Source organism: Eschrichtius robustus, chromosome 17 (assembly GCF_028021215.1).
Source record: "Eschrichtius robustus isolate mEscRob2 chromosome 17, mEscRob2.pri, whole genome shotgun sequence".
Classification (NCBI taxonomy): domain Eukaryota; kingdom Metazoa; phylum Chordata; class Mammalia; order Artiodactyla; family Eschrichtiidae; genus Eschrichtius; species Eschrichtius robustus.
Genome location: NC_090840.1, coordinates 13,032,384 through 13,051,896, shown reverse-complemented (window position 1 = coordinate 13,051,896; position 19,513 = coordinate 13,032,384). Strand labels below are relative to the sequence as shown.

The window sequence follows — 19,513 nt, the reverse complement described above, 5'->3', positions numbered from 1 at the left end:
CACCTTTGGCCTGCTTAACTCCTGATGACAGAGGGTATAACAGAGGATTCCTTAGAGACACCTCTCACTCATGCTCCCAACTCTCTTCCAAAAGAATCTAAAGCATTCCATATGCTTGGAACTTTAAATCATCCTAGCATTCTTTCTTCACAAAGGAAATTTAAAAACTTTATTTTTAAAGATACAGAATTCAAGCCTAAAGAGAAAAATGGTTTGATTCTCACATTCAGAATGGAGAATCATATATGAAATTAAACTATAAAATCAATGAAGGCAAGGTCCATGTTTATTCAATTTTATAATTCCTGGCACACAACTTGTACTCAAAAAATGTTCACTGAATAAACGTGTAAAAGAATATATGAATGCATACCTGAGTAAGAGGAAGAATAAAGAGAAAGAACACTATTCTTAGTATTTCATTTCTGCTTCTAGTGGTCTGATTGCATAGAAAAAGTAAGCGTAATAACTAGTAACCAGAGCTACGTATCCCTCGTTATACAGGATCACAGTGGATGCTCTATTGCGTCAAAGGCGAAAAGAAAACAATGCTACAAGGGTGATGCCCCCTGCAACATGCTCAGCTTTCCTACTCGGCGGAACAAGTAATTTACAGCTTTTTAAGTCATGTGTTTAAGGTGGCTTTTACTGCTGATTTTCAGCTCTGCTTGGTGGGTTTATGGAGAAGAAAAGAAAGAAAAATCTGGTTCATTTTCACCTGTAATTATCGTTCATACGAAGTTCAATTTTATTTATCATGAGTATTTGCTTTTTACTATTTTTTTTTTTTAATTCACATTCTTTTATTTATTTATTTATTTATTTATTTATGACTGTGTTGAGTCTTCGTTTCTGTGCGAGGGCTTTCTCTAGTTGCGGCAAGTGGGGACCACTCTTCATCGCGGTGCGCGGGCCTCTCACCATCGCGGCCTCTCTTGTTGCGGAGCACAGGCTCCGGACGCGCAGGCTCAGTAATTGTGGCTCACGGGCCCAGTTGCTCCGTGGCATGTGGGATCTTCCCAGACCAGGGCTCAAACCCGTGTCCCCTGCATTGGCAGGCAGATTCTCAACCACTGCGCCACCAGGGAAGCCCGCTTTTTACTATTAATTCAAATAGTATTTGTAATAATTGTCTTAAAACACAGTAAGAATACATAATGCCTTCGGAATTATTTAAAATTTTATTAATTGAAGGTTTAGGCAACAGAAAATACTAACTTTTTAATTCTTATTTTTGTCATCTGGTACCAATATTTTATGGTAGTAGACGTAGGTCATAGAAATAAAATTAAGAACTGTATGGAACAATTTAAATATTCTGTTCACTTTAAACTAAGCATTAACAATGGCATCCTAACTGACTTAATGAGCTGAGAAATATGGTGATACTTACCTTTTCAGAGCAGTTGTCTTCTCATGGTTCTAGTAGCAAGTAAAGCATTAGTGTCATCTTAGGGTCATTTGAAGTGATGTCACTTCACCAAGAACATCAGTGACTCTAAGTTAACATTATGTTTCAGAACTACAGCGATTAGAAGTATTTGGTTTCCATAGTGGCTGTGGGTTAAATATTTAAAACTACAGTGTATAATCTTTTTAAAATTAATTTATCTTCTAACATAGCACTCATAGTAAATACTTTACAAATTACCATGAAACAGTTTCTTATTTTCATTATTATATTACCATGATAAAGTATTAAGTAAAAACAATCAAAGGACAAAATACAGGAAATAATAATAAGCCTTTCCCTAAGCAGGTGACTTAACAGATGCAGCTACTTTGAGGAGAACATTGTACTCAAACTTCAGCTATAAAGACATTATTACAAAGGATCCATTTGACTTGTACAAACTGAACCAAAGAGGTAGAATGTCTGGGATTTAGTTTGTAATAAGAGAAACCTAAGACTAAATATGCTACAAGGAATGACAAAAGTACAACTAAAAATTAGTAAAAACAACAATTTCCTTTTGTCTATTTTCCAAAATCTTTATATTAACTGTAATTTTTTAGCTTAGTCTAAACTCTAGAGTGACTCTGCAATGGGAAATTCTGCTGTTGCTTCTTTTCTGATACTATTTTTTTAATCTTTTTCTGGTATTATTTTTAAATTACAACAATGTAATTTTCCTTCCTTATAATTCTTTCTTTTCCAAGTCTCCATGAGCATAATTGTATTTAAAATGAATTTTTAAAAATCATACCAGGGCTTCCCTGGTGGCGCAGTGGTTGAGAATCTGCCTGCCAATGCAGGGGACACGGGTTCGAGCCCTGGTCTGGGAAGATCCCACATGCCGCGGAGCAACTAGGCCCGTGAGCCACAACTACTGAGCCTGCGCGTCTGGAGCTTGTGCTCCGCTACAAGAGAGGCCGCGACAGTGAGAGGCCCGCGCACCACGATGAAGAGTGACCCCTGCTTGCCGCAACTAGAGAAAGCCCTCGCACAGAAACAAAGACCCAACACAGCCAAAAATAAATTAATTAATTAATTAATTTTAAAAAAAATCATACCAAATAATTTCTAGTAACAAAAATAAAATCTTTTTTCTTACTTAGATTATTTGTCATTTTTTGCTTGCAGATTTACAAAACATGACTTCAGAGCATGAAAGCTAAAATAAATCTAGTGCATTCTGGAGCCTGGAGGGCTGATCAATGGCATTTTGATATGAGTGAGAGATATTGCCTAGAAACGGTGGATGGATTAAAAAATACCTAGGGAATACAAAAGTTAAAGATGGATTCTGTAGTCCAAAGTTTAGAGGTGAGGGAGCTAAAAAGGAACCAGAAAAAAAAAAAAAGACTGAAAAGGATTGTGTTGGTAGTCTTCAAAGCCATCCCCAGGCTTGGTGATTTGATAGGACTCACAGGACACAGAAGTCATTATACTCACAATTATGGCTTATTACCATGAAAGATTATAGAGCAAAATTAACAAAGGGAAAAGGTACATGGGGCAAAGTCCAGAGGAAACTAGGTGCAAACTTCCAAGAGTTCTTCCCCAGTGGAATCACACAGGACACGCTTAATTCCTGCAGCAACAAGTTGTGACAACACATGTGAAGTGTTGTTTACCAGGGAAGCTCATTACTCAGTGCCCAAGGTTTTTAATGGGAGCTGGTCACCTAGGCACCCTCTGCCTAGTACGGACCAAAATTCCAGACTCTGCAGACAGAAAGCAGGTATTCTGCATAAACCATGTGGTTTGTACAACAGTTTAGGCACAATGAGCCACTCTTTCTATAGGTGTAGGAAACTATTTACAAGCTAAGTTCCAGACAGCAGCCAATAGCCAGCCTGTAGTGGAAACCTTAGCAGCAGACAGTAGCTGCTCCAGGTCTCTCAAAAGATGCATTAAGTAGCTTTTTAATCTCAAGAGGTCATGGTCACATCCTTATACTATATGTCACAGAAGTGGTATCTTCAAACGCACAACAGGACCTATGCTACCATATACAGAAAAAGAAGAGAGGGCTATATACATGCGTGCACAATATAGTCATGAAACTGTACACAAGAAACTGCTTAACAAGAGAGACTAGAGGACAAGGTTGGGAGGATCACCAATTCTCAGGCTATATACTTCTGTGTTCTTTGTAATTTTTTACCATGTGCATGTTTTCCTTTATTTCTTTAATGGAAAATACAGGGAAAAAAACCCCAAATACAGCAATGCTCTCATCCTTGTCACTGAGCCAGGAACTACATTTCAAAAGCACTGCAGAAAATCTATGAATGTTGGGTCAAAATATATTTATGTATGAAAAAATGTTGGAAGTATTAACTGCATTATTTCATCTATTAAAAATGTTTTCCAGGATATAAAACATCAAAATCAAAGGAATAATGCTCAACCAGTCTAAGGGAAAATGTTCAACTTCTCTAAAGAAGAGAAAGGATTAGGAGATGATCTTTAACTGAGGTAAGACTGAACTAAATTTAAAAGATTAATGTAAGCATTTCTCTTCAGTAGTTATTAAACATGAAAATGAGCTAAGTAAGAGAAGTCTAAGAATTTTTTAAATAAAAGAATCACAAGTATTATGCCTAGAAATGATTTAGGGAGATGGAAGGTATCATTCACTTTTACAGATCATTTTCAGCTGATTCTTTCATAATTTCATTAAATCTCAGTTATTCTAACTCCTTATCAAGGACACCATTTCATCAGCTTATACAGACTAAACCACGTACATGCTGTACATAATAAAGAATCTGGCTAGCCTCTGTCTCTGGTCTCTGGGAGGTAACTTCTAAATTCCTGGAACTTTCTGAGCGATGAGAGTGTCTCTGCTACTCCTGATAGGCCCCCAGAACATACCTCTTAGTTGATACCAATAAGGTGACTCACGAGCCCCTAGTTTATGCCAAAGAGATGACACAGACGGGGACTGGTCACACCAAAAAGATCAAACATGTAATTGGAGGGTTGGACCTCTGACCCATATGACATCAGCCTGACCTCAGGAAAGCAGAAGGTCTGGAGACTGAGACACATGGACAATGATTCAATCATTCACGCCTACACAATGAAACTCCAGTAAAATTCTGGACACCAAAGCTCAGGTGAGCATCATGGTTGGCAACACTCTATACTGTCACATACTGATGTGCTAGGAGGGTGACACATCCCTGAGGCTGACAGAAGCTTCATATTTGGACGCTGCCAGACCAGGCCCCACGTATCTCTCCCTTTGGCTGGCTGATTTGTATCCTTTTGCTATAATAAAACTGTAATAATAAGCATAGCACTTTCCTGAGCTCTGGGAGTCATTCTAGTGAGTAATCAAACTTGAGGAGGTGGTGGAAACAGCTGGTCAGAAGTGAGGATGGGGACTTCCCTGGTGGTCCAGTGGTTAAGAATCTGCCTTCCGATGCAGGGGATGCGAGTTCGATCCCTGGACGGGGAACTAAGATCCCACATGCTGCGGGGCAACTAAGCCCGCGCACTGCAACCTACTGAGCTCACACGTTCTGGAGCCCACGCACAACTACAGAGCCCATGCGCCACAACTAGAGAGCCCACACACCACAACTACTGAGCCTGCGCACTCTGGAGCCAGCGCGCCACAACTAGAGAGAAGCCCGCACACCGCAACGAAAGATCCCATGTGCCACAAGGAAGATCCTGCGTGCCACAACTAAGACCCAATCCAGCCAAAAAATAAAATAAATAAATAAATAAGAAGTGAGGGTGGCCTGTGGACCCCAAATTTGCAGCTGGTATCTGAAGCAAGAGAAGTCTTGTAGATTAAGACTTGTAGAAGTCTTAATCTGTGAAGTCTGGTCTAAATCTGGGTAGTTGGTGTCAGAAGTCATTGTAATGCTCCTCAAATCCTTTTGTGAGAGGTGTTATATAAATGCTGGAAGAAGGAGCCACAGTGGATAAGCATTATCCATGAATATCATCATCTAACAGAAATGAATTTACAAAATCATAAAAATGTAGTGGTACATGACAGCCGTACCACTGATGTGACAGCTGTACAATGAGCTATTAATAGACTGTCTTCATTGGCTAAAACAAACATTGCCAGTTTATATATTACTGATAGCTACTATGTTTAATTACTCATTCAAAGTACAGTGTCACAGAGCTTTAATTCAATATATAATTTTAGACCAGTTTGTTTTTTAGACCAGCTTGTTTTATAATTCCTAGATGAGACCACTTAAGGAAAACTCTGTTGCCCAATTATTTTACATTTTTCCTAATGTCAAAAATTAAGCATTTGGCCTAATCTTAAGGCCACAATTATTCCCACAAGAAATCAGTAACTGAAGGCTAATAAGGTACAAAATTAGTCAAATTATATATTATTCTTCAGTAAGATTCAATGTGCATCAGAAATAATTATTACTTCGGTTGGCAATAAAAGAAACAATCCATAAAAATTAAATTCTACACACCTAACAGAACTGTTTATTTTTGCAATGGGGACCTTCATTCATTCATTCAAAATATCTTCTCTAAGCACCGAAATGCCAGACACTGTGTTAAGCAATGAATAGACAATGGCAGGAAAGCTGGTGTGCCATTGCGGTAAAACAGAGAGCCGAACAAGTTCAAAACTATGCTTCAAGGGGAGAGCCAATGTCACAGGAGCACAAGGCAGGAACAGCCAACATAATCTGGTAAAAGTAATAAAAGAGTAAAATTATCATACAGGAAACAAGAAGCCATTGAAGGGTTTGAAGCAGGGACTAACATAATCAGATTTGGTTTTTGGAAGGATATCAACAGGCAGTGCAGAGACTTAGTAGAGGAGGCTAGGCTGTAAAACAAAAAGAACACTAGAAAAAAATCTAAGTGAAAGACAGTGGAGGCCTACATAAAATAACCTCTGTGGTATTAGAGAACAGTAAACCTATTTGAGGTTCAGGTGTTAGAATCAACTGAACTACCTAATTATTTGCTATGGGATACAAAAAGGAAGAGAGGAGTCGAGGATGACCACGCAGCCAGCTCAGTAAAAGTCTGAGAGGAGTAAAGTTCATTTTGCACATGTTGATTCTGAACTCACAACATCCAAGGACAGATATTAAAATATTAGATATATGGGTCTGGAGTTCATAAAAGCAATGGGAACTAGGGATAGAGATTTAGGAGTAATGAACGCACTGATGATAAATAAAGCCCTGTGAGTGAATGAGTCATTCAGGAAGTATATGAAATGAAAAGGAGGCCTAGGACAGAGCCCTAAGGGATACCAATTAAGGAAGAGGGAGAAGTCATTGACTGTAAGTTGGACTTTAAACTCTCCATCATTTGTGAATGTAATAGTCAAAGAATAATTTTTAATATAATTCTTAAAAATAAAAAACCTAGTTTAAAAAAATGTGAAAGAAGTCAGGAAATTAAAATTTATTATCCACCAATTATGTGCCAGTCATCTTTTCATATGTATTCAATTATTGCCACAATAAGCTTTTAAGATAGACGCAATTCTTAAGACGAGGAAACAAAGAGCTTAAATAACTTGTGACAGGTTGCAAAGGCATGAGAGCCGCAGTCCAAAGCAACCTGTAACTCCAGAATTTCAGTGATTCTGTCTGACCTTAGTGCTTGAGAGAACATACTATCAAACTTTTAAAAACATTATCTGTTGGAATAATTAAATTTTTCAATCCATAAAAATTTAGGGCTAGAAGATAATCCAACTTCTTTATGTTACAGATAAAGAAACTGAGTGCCTTAGAGATTAAGGCACTTAACCAAAATATAATGCTTAAGTTCACTAAACCTGTATATTGGCCAATAATTTGTGACAGACTCAGAATGGAAAGCATTATCTATATATGAGATACTAAAAGTATGGCATTCACTTTGAGCTGTTTTTCTAGTAGAGACAGAGAGCCCACTATCTACTCAGTCTCTTGGCCAACATTCCCTTGTATTCCCAGTGGAATACAAATGCAAAGCAGCTAACAATTTAGGAGTATACCCATGGCCATGAAAAATCATCCACATGAGAACAATGCTTTAACCAAATGCAACTCATCATATTTGACTTCCTTTACGTGAAAAAGTTTCAGTCGTCATCAGTAATTCACAAGATACACTTTTAAAATATTCATACATTTTCTTTGAAAAAAAAATGTACACCTACCAACAAGCCAAAATGAGGTAAACTTTCCCAAATATTTTCACACCAAACCATAACCAAAGACTCAATATAGCTAAATATTAACTTATTTACAATTCTAATATAGTCATCAATAGTATTTTATATCCTTTAAGCATATGTCTTTGATTTTTAAATAAAAACAAGTCCACCACGTTTATTCCACAATTAACACACTCTCTCTCACACACAAATTCCATTCAAAATTTTCAATTTTGATACATACTTATTGCTATGATTTCTATAAATCATAACCAAGACAATAACAGTTAAAATGGGAAGAAGGTTCTCAGTATACATTATATTTCATATGTAGACCATACTGTCACATGTAAGATTCCAGAAAGGAAAGGGTTATTAACTAGGATTCCAAATTTACCTTTTTTTCTGACAAGACAAAGCTCTTTCATGACAGCCTGCTAAGAATATCTTAAAATCAGTTTAGCATACCTAATGACATACCTAAGGAACCCTTGGTCTGTTGACTGTTTGGTGGTATGTTTTCCTTAGCCATGGAGATTAATATTTTACTGTTTTCAGAAAGCTTCTCTGATGCTGTTCCCTGAAAGAGACATAATATTTACAGAATCAGAGGGGAAAAAAACCCACAAAATTTACAATTAATCTCAGTACTTTTATTAAACAACTTGATGAAATTACATGGTACACCACAGAAGAAATTTAAATGTAAGGTTTGAGGAGTTAACCAAAGGTATTTAATATTGCAATGTTCTATTATTTAGCTCACTGACTTGTCAACAAATACTCACTGAGTTCCTGAAACAGGCACTGTCCTGGGCATCAAAAACATATGAGTGAAAAAAATACAAAAGAATCTCTGCCATCACAGAGTTTATAAACTACTGTGGCGACAAACAATAAACATAATACGTAATTAGATTATGGTATATGTAGCGAGTGATACAGAGGAGCAATAGAAAGAAATAGAACAGTGTGAGGAGTCCCAGAAATGATGAGGGAGGGAGTGCAAGGCCTGATTGAGTGGGTGATACTTGACCTAAGACTTAAAGATTATTACCTATCTACTATAATATTAGAAATTATAATAAAGCTGTACACTGTCAGCTAGTCCTAAGTACTGGAGAGTGGTTAAGAGCATAAACTGGGGCTTCCCTGGTGGCACAGTGGTTAAGAATCCGCCTGCCAATGCAGGAGACACAGGTTCGAGCCCTGGCCCGGGAAGATCCCACATGCCGTGGAGCAATTAAGCCCATGTGCCACAACTACTGAGCCTGCACTCTAGAGCCCACGAGCCACAACTACTGAGCCCGCGTGCCACAACTACTGAAGCCCGTGTGCCTAGAGCCCGTGCTCCACAACAAGAGAAGCCACTGCAATGAGAAGCCCGCGCACTGCAAGGAAGAGTAGCCCCCACTCGCCGCAACTAGAGAAAGCCCGCATGCAGCAACGAAGACCCAACACAGCCAAAAATAAATAAATAAATTAATTAATTAAAAAAAAAAAAAAAAAAAGAGCATAAACTGTGGAGCTGGACACATGAAGGTTCCAATCTAGAATCCACTACTGTGTGTACCTGGACAAATTACTTAACCCCTTTAAGCCTCACTTTCTGGATCTGTAAAACAACAAAAATTCAGCCTACTTCACTGGGATTTTATGATTAAATGATGTAATACATGTGAATTCCTTGGCACAGCTCCTTGTACAAGGCAGATATTACGGAAGGAAAGCAAACTAGTGCGACGGTGAAGAGAACAAGCACTGGATTCAGGCTGCCAGGGATCAAAGCCTAGTTCTACTAACTCTGTCACCTAAGTCTCATTACTTAACGTCACCATGCCTCAGTTTACTCATTTGGAAAATGACAATAATAACTACTTATCTCATAGATTCATGCAAAGTATCAATTTAACCTCTAAAGACTATGCCTCATCCATAGTTAGCCCATAATAAATATTAGATATATAAGTAAAATTCCTATATAATTAGGGTGTCCATATATTTTATCATTTCAATCAGGATAACTTTGTCCAGGACAAATGCTTAAACCAGACGACACACTGGGACAACAAGCAAAGCGTCTTGCGCAAGCCAATATATACGATTACTCTAATTAGGATGGACCATATGGCATAGATTAATCTACATTCTATATCTTTTTACATACACTGAGCCCACGAGAGAAAGTGCCACATCTGTCTAGATTAGTGCTATATTCTCAGAGCCCAGAACAGTCTCAATAACTATCAAAAGTAGGAAAGCTTTGGGTTTCCCTGGTGGCGCAGTGGTTGAGAATCTGCCTGCCAATGCAGGGGACACGGGTTCGAGCCCTGGTCTGGGAAGATCCCACATGCCACGGAGCAACTAGGCCCGTGAGCCACAACTACTGAGCCTGCACGTCTGAAGCCTGTGCTCCGCAACAAGAGAGGCCACGATAGTGAGAGGCCCGCGCACCGCGATGAAGAGTGGCCCCCGCTCTCCACAACTGGAGAAAGCCCTCGCACAGAAACTAAGACCCAACACAGCCATAAATTAATTAATTAATTAATTTTAAAAAAAAGTAGGAAAGCTTTTTCACTTTCAGAAACATTTTAACAAATGTATATTCTGAAAAATACACACAAAAAAACTATTCTAATAAATTTAGTTTTGTAGATTTCAAAAATGTTTAAGATACTGATTCTTTAAAAAATTGAATTACCTTCATTTCCATGTAAGGTGGATCACTTTCCAATTCTGCTTTGTCTCTGGCCAATTTGGCTTTTCGCTCTTCAATAAATTCATCCAAGTTATCAGCCATTTTGTAGATACTAAAAAAAAAATTTTTTTAATAAATTTTTTAAAACCCTTCAGTGAGCATAGCTATATCAGCATATCTTTAGGCTAATTATTAACATGCAGGCTTAGTCTACATTTAGTATTCAATCTCAGTTATCAAATTGAGAACTTCAAACAAGCTTGAATGAAATTTGCCTACCTGCTTTCAATCCCAACTCCCCCAAAACCTACAACCTACTTTAAAATATCAGTAAAGAAATAAAAAAGAAAACGAACCACCACCACCATCCACACATATACACCAAAAAATCCCTGAAGTCAAAGCACTTTCTTCTAAAGTTTCTTTTACTATTTGGAGGTAATTTTGAACTTACAAAAAAGTTACAATATGAATAGTATAAAGAACACCTGCATACTCCTTATCCATTCCCTATTGCTAAGATTTTGCAACACTTGGTTTACCTTTGCACACACAAGTTTGTTCTCTTTACTCAATTTTTTCTAAGGTCATTCAGAGGGTGAATTACATATATCCTAGTCCTTTACCCCTAAACGTTTCAGTGTGTATTAAGAATTATTCTCCGGCTTCCCTGGTGGCGCAGTGGTTAAGAATTCGCCTGCCAATGCAGGGGACACGGGTTCGAGCCCTGGTCCGGGAAGATCCCACATGCCGCGGAGCAACTAAGCCCGTGAGCCACAACTACTGAGCCTGCCCTCTAGAGCCCACGAGCCACAACTACTGAGCCCACGCGCCACAACTACTGAAGCCCATGTGCCTAGAGCCCCGTGCTCGGCAACAAGAGAAGCCACAGCAACGAGAAGACTGCACACTGCAACAAAGAGTAGCCCCTGCTCACTGCAACTAGCGAAAGCCCGCAAGCAGCAACGAAGACCCAATGCAGCCAAAAATAAATAAATTTTTAAAATTTAAAAATTTTAAAAAAAAAGAATTATTCTTTTACATAACCTCAATGTATTTGTCAACTTCAGTAACATTGATTTTTTAATCTACTGTCCATGTTCCAGTGTCCTCACCTGACCTAATAGTGTCCTCTATAGAATATTTTTCTCTCTCTCCAGTTCAGGATCCAGTCTAGGTTGGGTACAGCATTTCATTGTTACGTCTCTTTAGCCTTCTTTAATTTGGAACATTTCTACACCCTTACTTTGTCTTTTATGACACTAATATTTTTTGATACCGCCCATCCACCACCCACTCTTTTTAATAGAACAGTCCTTATTTGGAGTCTGCCTGATGTTTCTTCATGAGTAAATTCAGGTTATACATTGTCAGAAGAAATATTACATGGGTGGTGATGTGTCCTAAAGGTGTCAACAATTAAAGACACATGTCCACCTGCTCTTTACTAGTGATGTTATTTTTTATTGCATGGTGGTCAAGACTGATTTCTGCATTACTGTTTCCTTGTAACTAATAAGCAGTCTATAAAAAGATATTTTTAGGCCATGCAAATATCCTGCTCTTGATGAAAATTTCCAAGATTTAGCATCAATTGGTGATTCTTAATTGATCTAATCTTTGATTCTAGATGCCTGCAAAATGCTAACTTTTCAATTCCACCACTCCCTGCATATACATTTACAAGTTGGCACTAATCATTCTATTCTAAAGAGCCCTTCCTTTGTGCATATTTATTTTCAGCTTATTATAAGTAAGAACTCATGAATTCTTATTTTTTTTCAGTAAGTCTTGGATTTTTAAAATCATAAGTTGTTGATTTTTTGAGGAATAACTTATATGCCATAAAATTCACCCATTTTAGTGAAAGGTTCCATAAGTTTTAGTAAATTCATACAGTTGTACAATTATTACCACAAGCATACTTCCATCACCCAAAAAAGTTCTCTCATGCCCCTCTGTAGTCAATCTTCACTCCCACCCCTGGCTCAGGCACTGTAAGATGTTTTCTGTCTCTATAATTTTGCCTAATCTGGAAATTTAATATAAATAGATCATATAAGATGTAGTCTTTTGTGTTGGCTTCTTTCACTTAATGTAATGTTTCCAAGATTCATCCTTGTAGTTGCATCTATCAGTAAGTAGTTGTTTTTTATTGCTAAATAGTATTCAATTATATGGAAATATCATATTTTGTTTATTATTCACACATTGCTAGACATTTGAGTTGCTTCTATTTTGGGGCTTACTTAAGAATAATGCTGCTATTGGGGCTTCCCTGGTGGCACAGTGGTTAAGAATCCACCTGCCAATGCAGGGGACACAGGTTCGAGCCCTGGTGTGGGAAGATCCCACATGCCGCGGAGCAACTAAGCTCGTGTGCCACAACTACTGAGCCTGCACTCTAGAGCCTGCGAGCCACAACTACTGAGCCCACGTGACACAACTAGTGAAGCCCACGCGCCTAAAGCCCATGCTCCACAACAAGAGAAGCCACCTCAATGAGAAGCCCATGCACCGCAACAAAGAGTAGCCCCCACTCACTGCAACTAGAGAAAGCCCACGCGCAACAACCAAGACCCAACACAGCCAAAAATAAATTAATTAGTTAATTTTTTTTAAAAAAGAAAAGAATAATGCTGCTATGAACGTTTAGAGGCTTTTGTGTGTTTTCAATTCTCTTTGATAGATACCTAGGATGGAATTGCTGAGTTATCTGTAACTCTGTTTAACGCTGTGAGGAACTGCCAAACTGTTCCTCTCATTCCAACCAGCAGCGTATGAGGGTTGTAATTTCTATATATCCTCACTAATGCTTGGTATATTCAGTCTTTTTGATAGCCATTCTATTGGGTATATAGAAGTATCTCATTGTGGTTTTAATTTGCATTTCTCTAATGACTATGATGTTGAGCATCTTTTCATGTCGTTATTCATATATCCATATATATAACCATTGGCACAATGTCTTCAAATCTTCTGCCCATTTTTAAAATTGTTTTCTTATTGAGATGTAAAAAAAAATTTTATGCACACTGGATACAAGTCCTTCATCAAACATGTTTTGTAAATATTTTCTCCAAGTCTGTGGTTTGTTTTTAAATTTTCTTAATAATGTCTTCTTTTTTTAATACTTTATTTTTTAGAGCAGTTTTAGGTTTACAACAAAACTGAGCATAAGGTACAGGTTTCCCATATATCCTCTGCCCTGACTCATGCATAGTCTCCCCCATTATCAATATCCTCCACCAGAATGGTGCATTTGTTACAACTGATGAACCTACATTGTCACATCATTATCACCTTAAGTCCACAGTTTAAATCAGGGTTCACTCTTGGTGTTGAACATTCTATGGGTTTGGACATATGTATGCTATGTATCTACCTTTACTGTATCATATAGAGTTGTTTCACTGCCCTGAAAGTACTCTGTGCTCCACCTATTCACTCCTCCCTCCCCTCTAATCTCTGGCAATCACTGACTTTTTAATGTCGCCATAGTTTTGCCTTTTCCAGAATGTCATATGGTTGTAACTATACAGTATGTAGCCTATTCAGATTGGCTTATTTCACTTACACGTACTACTAAGGTTTCTCATTGTCTTTTCATGGCTTGCTAGTTCATTTCTTTTTAGTGCTGAATAGTATTCCACTGTCTGGATGTACCACGATTTATCCATTCCTTTACCCCACTGAAGGCCAGCTTGGCTGCTTCCAGATTTTGACAATTATAAATAAAGCTGCTATAAACATGTGTGGTGATGTCTTCTTAAGAGCAAAAGTTTTTAAATTTTATGAAGTCCAATTTATCCATTTTTCATCAATTTTTCATCAATTGTTTGTGCTTTTTGTATCCTATGTAAGTTTTTGCCTAACCTGAGATCACAAATATTTTCTTCTATGTTTTCTTTTAGAAGTTTTATAAGTTTCTCTCTTACATGTATTATTTCTTACATCTTATATCTATGATCCATTTCAAGTTAATTTTTGCAAACAGTGTAAGGCAAGGGTCATCAAGGTTCAATTTTGTTTGCATATGGAAATTATTTCAGCACCATTTTTTGAAAAGACTATCCTTTCCTCACTGAAACTAATTTTTTTTAAATACATCTTTCAAAAACCCATAAAACTTAGTGACTAATCCAATGTGTGGCAAGAAAGGAGCCAGTGATGACCAAAGTTTTAAGTCCTGGAAACTAAACGTGAATAGAATCCTGGACAAAAATAAGTCAGAAGAAGCTGGCTGGTGTGGAAAGGTTTGCTTTAGCTGTGTTAAGTTACAGCTAGTCAGACATGCTAATGGAAATGTCCAGCAGATTCAAGACTCAAATTCAAGAGAACCACATTAGAAATGTTTATTTAAAAGTCAACAATTTTAAAAATAATAGTTGAAGCTGTGGTAAATGAAGGTATACAGTGAAAAAAGATGACCCAGAACTAAATGATGGGAATGTTCACTTGAGGGGGTAACAGAAGAATTGAAGCTGGAAAAAAAGTACAAAGAAGGAATAATTAAAAGAGGGTATAAAGCAAAACCCAGTCAACATAATTTGCAGAGGAAAAAAAAAAGATACAAGAAAAAAAGTAGTAAACGATATCAAATGCAAGAGCTAGAGAAAAAAGCATCCACTGAATTTAATGTTTGGAGGACAATAATAATTTGTAAAAATGCAGAAAAGCAAGTTTTACCTAAAAGAAATATGCTGAAACTTATATCGGTTAAGTAGTACATAATGTGAACTTCATTCTATTATTTACTTCCAAAAAGAACAATGATTTTAAAATACGGCCTTAGTAAAATATATTACAAACCAAGAAAAGTTAATATACTTTAGCCATTTTTAAAGTGCAATTTGTCACAAAAGATTTTTCCTAGTAAAAATTCAAAACAGTTCAACAGCAAACAGAGTTTTCAAGTTAAAGAAAATCACTTCTTAAAATCCCCTAATTTCCCTAAATAGTTTATGTCTGAAAGAAATAAAAGATAATGGTGGGATAATACATACATAATAATATAATTTGCTATAAGATTTCATGAAGAATTTAAACAGAAATGTCATTAAATCTAAAAAAAAACAGGGCTTCCCTGGTGGCGCAGTGGTTGAGAGCTTGCCTGCTAATGCAGGGGACACGGGTTCGAGCCCTGGTCTGGGAGGATCCCACATGCCACGGAGCAACTGGGCCCATGAGCCACAATTACTGAGCCTGCGCGTCTGGAGCCTGTGCTCCGCAACGAGAGAGGCCACGATAGTGAGAGGCCCACGCACCGCAATGAAGAGTGGCCCCCGCTTGCCGCAGCTAGAGGAAGCCCTCACACAGAAACGAACACCCAACACAGCCCAAAAAATAAATAAATAAATAATAATTAAAGGTGCTAAAAAATAAATAAATAAATGTATTAAAAAAAATCTAAAAAAACTAAAATGTTTAACAGGCCTCTTTCACTCTGAGCTATCTAACGTCTGTTAACAATTATTAGTTTAACATGTTCTCTTCTTAGTTTTAACCAGACTTTGAATTTACAGATATTTGAATTTCCCTTTACTATAATAATTTAACATCAATTATAAATTCTAGAATTGATTTCACATCACAGTAATCACACAATAAAACACATTTTTAAACAGTGGTAGTGAGCATAAAACACGCCATAGCTAAAACATGAAATTTATCAGATATAAGTACACATTATCTCTAATATAAGTACACATTTAATTAGCCCTCGCACAGAAACGAAGACCCAACACAGCCATAAATAAATAAATAAATAAATAAATAAATAAATAAATAAAATTTTAAAAAAAAAAGGTGTTAGAAAAGACTTACAGGTTTGGGGCTTGTATTAGGTGATTTGGGGGAGGGTTTAAGGGAGCAGAGCCCTGCTCAGGATTAAATGCTGTCAGGAAGTGAGCATAATTCTTTGATTGGACATCTTAGTAAATCTCACCCACAGGGAGGCTAAAGCTGTAACTAGTAAAGCAGCAGCAATCATACTCAATTGGGAGAGGTGTCTGGCATTTTGTGGCTGGGACAACATTCATGTTTCGTCTATGTTTGGACATAACTATGGAGTGGTACTGTTTTTCTCTTGCTCCATCATGGACACAGAGCAGCTTTATCTGATGTTGATTTTCTGTGCAATTGCTTATCTTCAACAGAAGAACACCAAGCTAAGCAGTATTGTCAGGCCAGTTCCTAGCAACACCAAGGCCTTGGTGATAGTACAGGCCATCCTCTAGCTGTCATGGCCATTTTTCTCCTTCTCACTCCTAAAAACATGTGACAACTTATATAAAACATATTTCAACTACAAAATTATTCAAGAATTACTTAATGAATCACAGAAATTGAATTAATGGATACAGCCTAAGTACAAAATAGAGTAAAAATGTTTACAATTTAAAGATTAAGTTATAAGAAAGATCAGCTTAAGGAAACCTAAATGGGATTCTTTATTCTTCACTCTAAAATATAACATCACTCACACTTTTTCCAAGATATTATTACCAGGTTCCCCCCCCCCCCAGTAGCTGTGTACATAGTATGTAGATGATAAATAGTTTTCAGAAAATCAGTTTAACTGAAAGACATGGATTTGAAACCAATTTCATCACTAATTGACTCTATGTGATTGACCTCAATGTGTTCCTTAACCTCTCTATCCCTCAGTTTCTTCATCTGTAAAATGAAAGTATCTACTCTAGAGCTGCTATGAAGAAAAAATGATACAAAATGTATGGCACCTTTGACACTCAGAAATCAATAAATCATAGCTGTTTTATTAATTCTCATTAGGGGAAAGGAATATTCTAAGTACATTTTATTGGGTTAACTCAGTTAAATTCTTTGTATACATCAGTACTCACTTTTTTTTAAAAAGCCTCCAAAGTACACTGGGATTCAAATCGCCAATAATTGATACTTGTTTATCATAATCCAAATCAACATCTTTAAATCTTAAACTTAGGCCCTTCGTGCTTATTATATAGATGAAAATATAAGCAGACCAGAACATACTCATTCTGCAAAGCCTGAGTCAATCTAATAAACAGAGAGGATCCAGAAAGAACTGAGTATGCCCAATTCCTTTTCCCAATCTCACCAATCACAAAGAGAAGGGGAAATGTTCCTCCCATCCTTTGCCCTCTCCAGGAAGTGCAAATTCCCACCCCTCTATAGAATTAGGAATGGAAAATAACTCCCATCCCAAAGGAGGACACTGTTCAAGATGTTAGGGGGATGAAAAGTATAAAATATGATCCTTTGCCCTCAAATTTCGACAAGATTATGTCCCCTGTCACAGTGGCTCAGTCTAGCCAGACTGGGAGTTAGGGACTGATACCCACCCATATAGGACCCAGTAGCAGCATCAAGAAAACAATTTGAATAAGTCTGGAATTCAGAGTAGAGTCCAGGCTGGAGAAAAAAGGGTTAGCAGTTTTTAAAATAATCCTTAAAGCTATAAAAGAAGAGGTTGGCAGGAAAGAGACCCTAACACAGGAGAACAGAATTAGCAGGGTGTGATTACATATGGCTGTGGGGTGCAGGGGGAAGCCTGTGAAAAAGCCTTAAAAGAAAGAGAGGGAGGGATGAGCTGAACCAGGACTATGTTTCTCATTTCCCACCCATCTGGAGATCTTTCCACCAAATGAAAGGTGCTCAATCTTTTTCTCCTGGCAGATGACATCCACATGAGCAACCTCCAAGGGCACATCCAAATTTTGACAAAACCCTCTAAATGTTGCTAAGAAGTAAATACCATGTTACTGGGGGGAGAAAGGAGGTTGAGGGTTAGGATACAGAGAGAGCGCAAATATATAAAGGCACAACTAAGTCTGTTAGCAGCTGTTAATAATACATCATAAATGGTGACTAAGGACAGTAACATAAATTAGATAACCTTTAGGTTATGCAAAATTGCCGAAACATTTATTCAAACACTTCTGTCTCCTACTCTGGAAAGTAATCAGAACTTAAGTGAGAATTCCGTTAAAGGATAATCTGAAATCTGCTCGAAGTTTGTAATAGTTAAATCACATGTCTAAAAACTTCATTTGAGAAACACTATACTGAAAGCACCCCTTTTCAATTTACCTTATCAATTTACCTCCCTTCCAGTAGGTTATCTGTACTGCAGGAGACCCAAAATTTCATCCCTAGGGAGCATTCAGCATAAACTTAACCAGCAGAAAGTCAGTTTACTCCTAGTAAGAAAAAATATGCAGAAAAGAAAGCAGCATCCTGTTGGTTACCATGGGATTCCTTTTTGCTTGTCAACATGAAAAGCCATTCTTTCATATAAAGTTGAACCTCTCTGAGAATAATTGGCTTTTTACAAACTCATATTGGTTACTATTTGGCTCTAGCATTTCCCGAGGTGTTTGGAAACTAGGTAGTGGTTTACTTTAGAAATTAGTCTCCCCCCAACAAAAGAAGGAAGGAAAGAAGGAAGGAAGGAAGAAAAGAAATTAGTCTTCCCAAAAATCCAAGCTAAACTTCTTAATCCTATAATCTTGAGAGCCAGCCTCTCTCAAAAGATGAATCCCATTGCTAACATTTACTAAAAAAGGGATTCCAATCCCAGGTAACAATGCTAAAATCAAGACAATTAGAAAGAAGAGGTTCAAGCTCAAGGAGCCGAAGGGAAACAGGATAATAACAGCACCGACCTCACAGGGCTGTGGTAATTAAATTTTACTTGCAAAGCAAAGCACTGAGAAGCAGCGTTGGGTGCACAAGCACTCAATAAACGTTAACCACTAACCAGCACCGAGTAAAAGGAAAGGTGCTTCGGAAGGCTTAGGCAAGCAGCGGAGAGCTGCTGATGGGGAGGTAAGGCACGAAAACCGAGGCACAACTGGTCTCTGGGCCCTGTGGGTGGCGGCCTCCTTAGGAAACGTCAGCGCGTTGTCAGGCAACCGGGTCTCAACAGCACCCGAGGCGGCGGCTGCAGCTGCGGCCCTGGGGTCCAGACCCGAGTCCAGACCGCACAACCAAGGCACCGCCCCGGGCCGGCCTTGCAACAGCGAGACCCTCACGCACAGTGAGCCCCGTCCCCGGAAACCGGGCACCGCCCCCCAGCCAGGTTGCAGCGAGACCCCGACCCGGTCCCGGGTCCCCGGCCCTGCTGCTGCTAGACTCCAACCCCGTAACTCGGGCACCGCCCCTAGCCCGGCGGCCGCGAGACCTCAGTCGGCGAGGAACC

The 19,513-nt window shown here is 38.1% G+C and overlaps 1 protein-coding gene across 15 annotated transcripts in view; it reads right to left on the bottom strand.

Moving 5' to 3' along the window:
* The window catches only part of CSPP1 (centrosome and spindle pole associated protein 1), a 221,899-nt gene that overhangs the window by 94,994 nt on the left and 107,392 nt on the right, over positions 1-19,513 (bottom strand). For 8 of the 15 annotated variants that reach the window (XM_068525678.1, XM_068525677.1, XM_068525676.1 and 5 more), the window contains exons 2-3: positions 10,312-10,420; positions 8,079-8,190 (exon numbers count right to left, since the gene is read on the bottom strand). In XM_068525678.1, the coding sequence (XP_068381779.1) occupies positions 8,079-8,190; positions 10,312-10,410 (211 nt within the window). In that variant the 5' untranslated portion in view covers positions 10,411-10,420. The remainder of the gene's footprint in view (positions 1-8,078; positions 8,191-10,311; positions 10,421-19,513) is intronic. The other 7 variants (XM_068525679.1, XM_068525690.1, XM_068525681.1 and 4 more) reach the window with 1 other exon arrangement.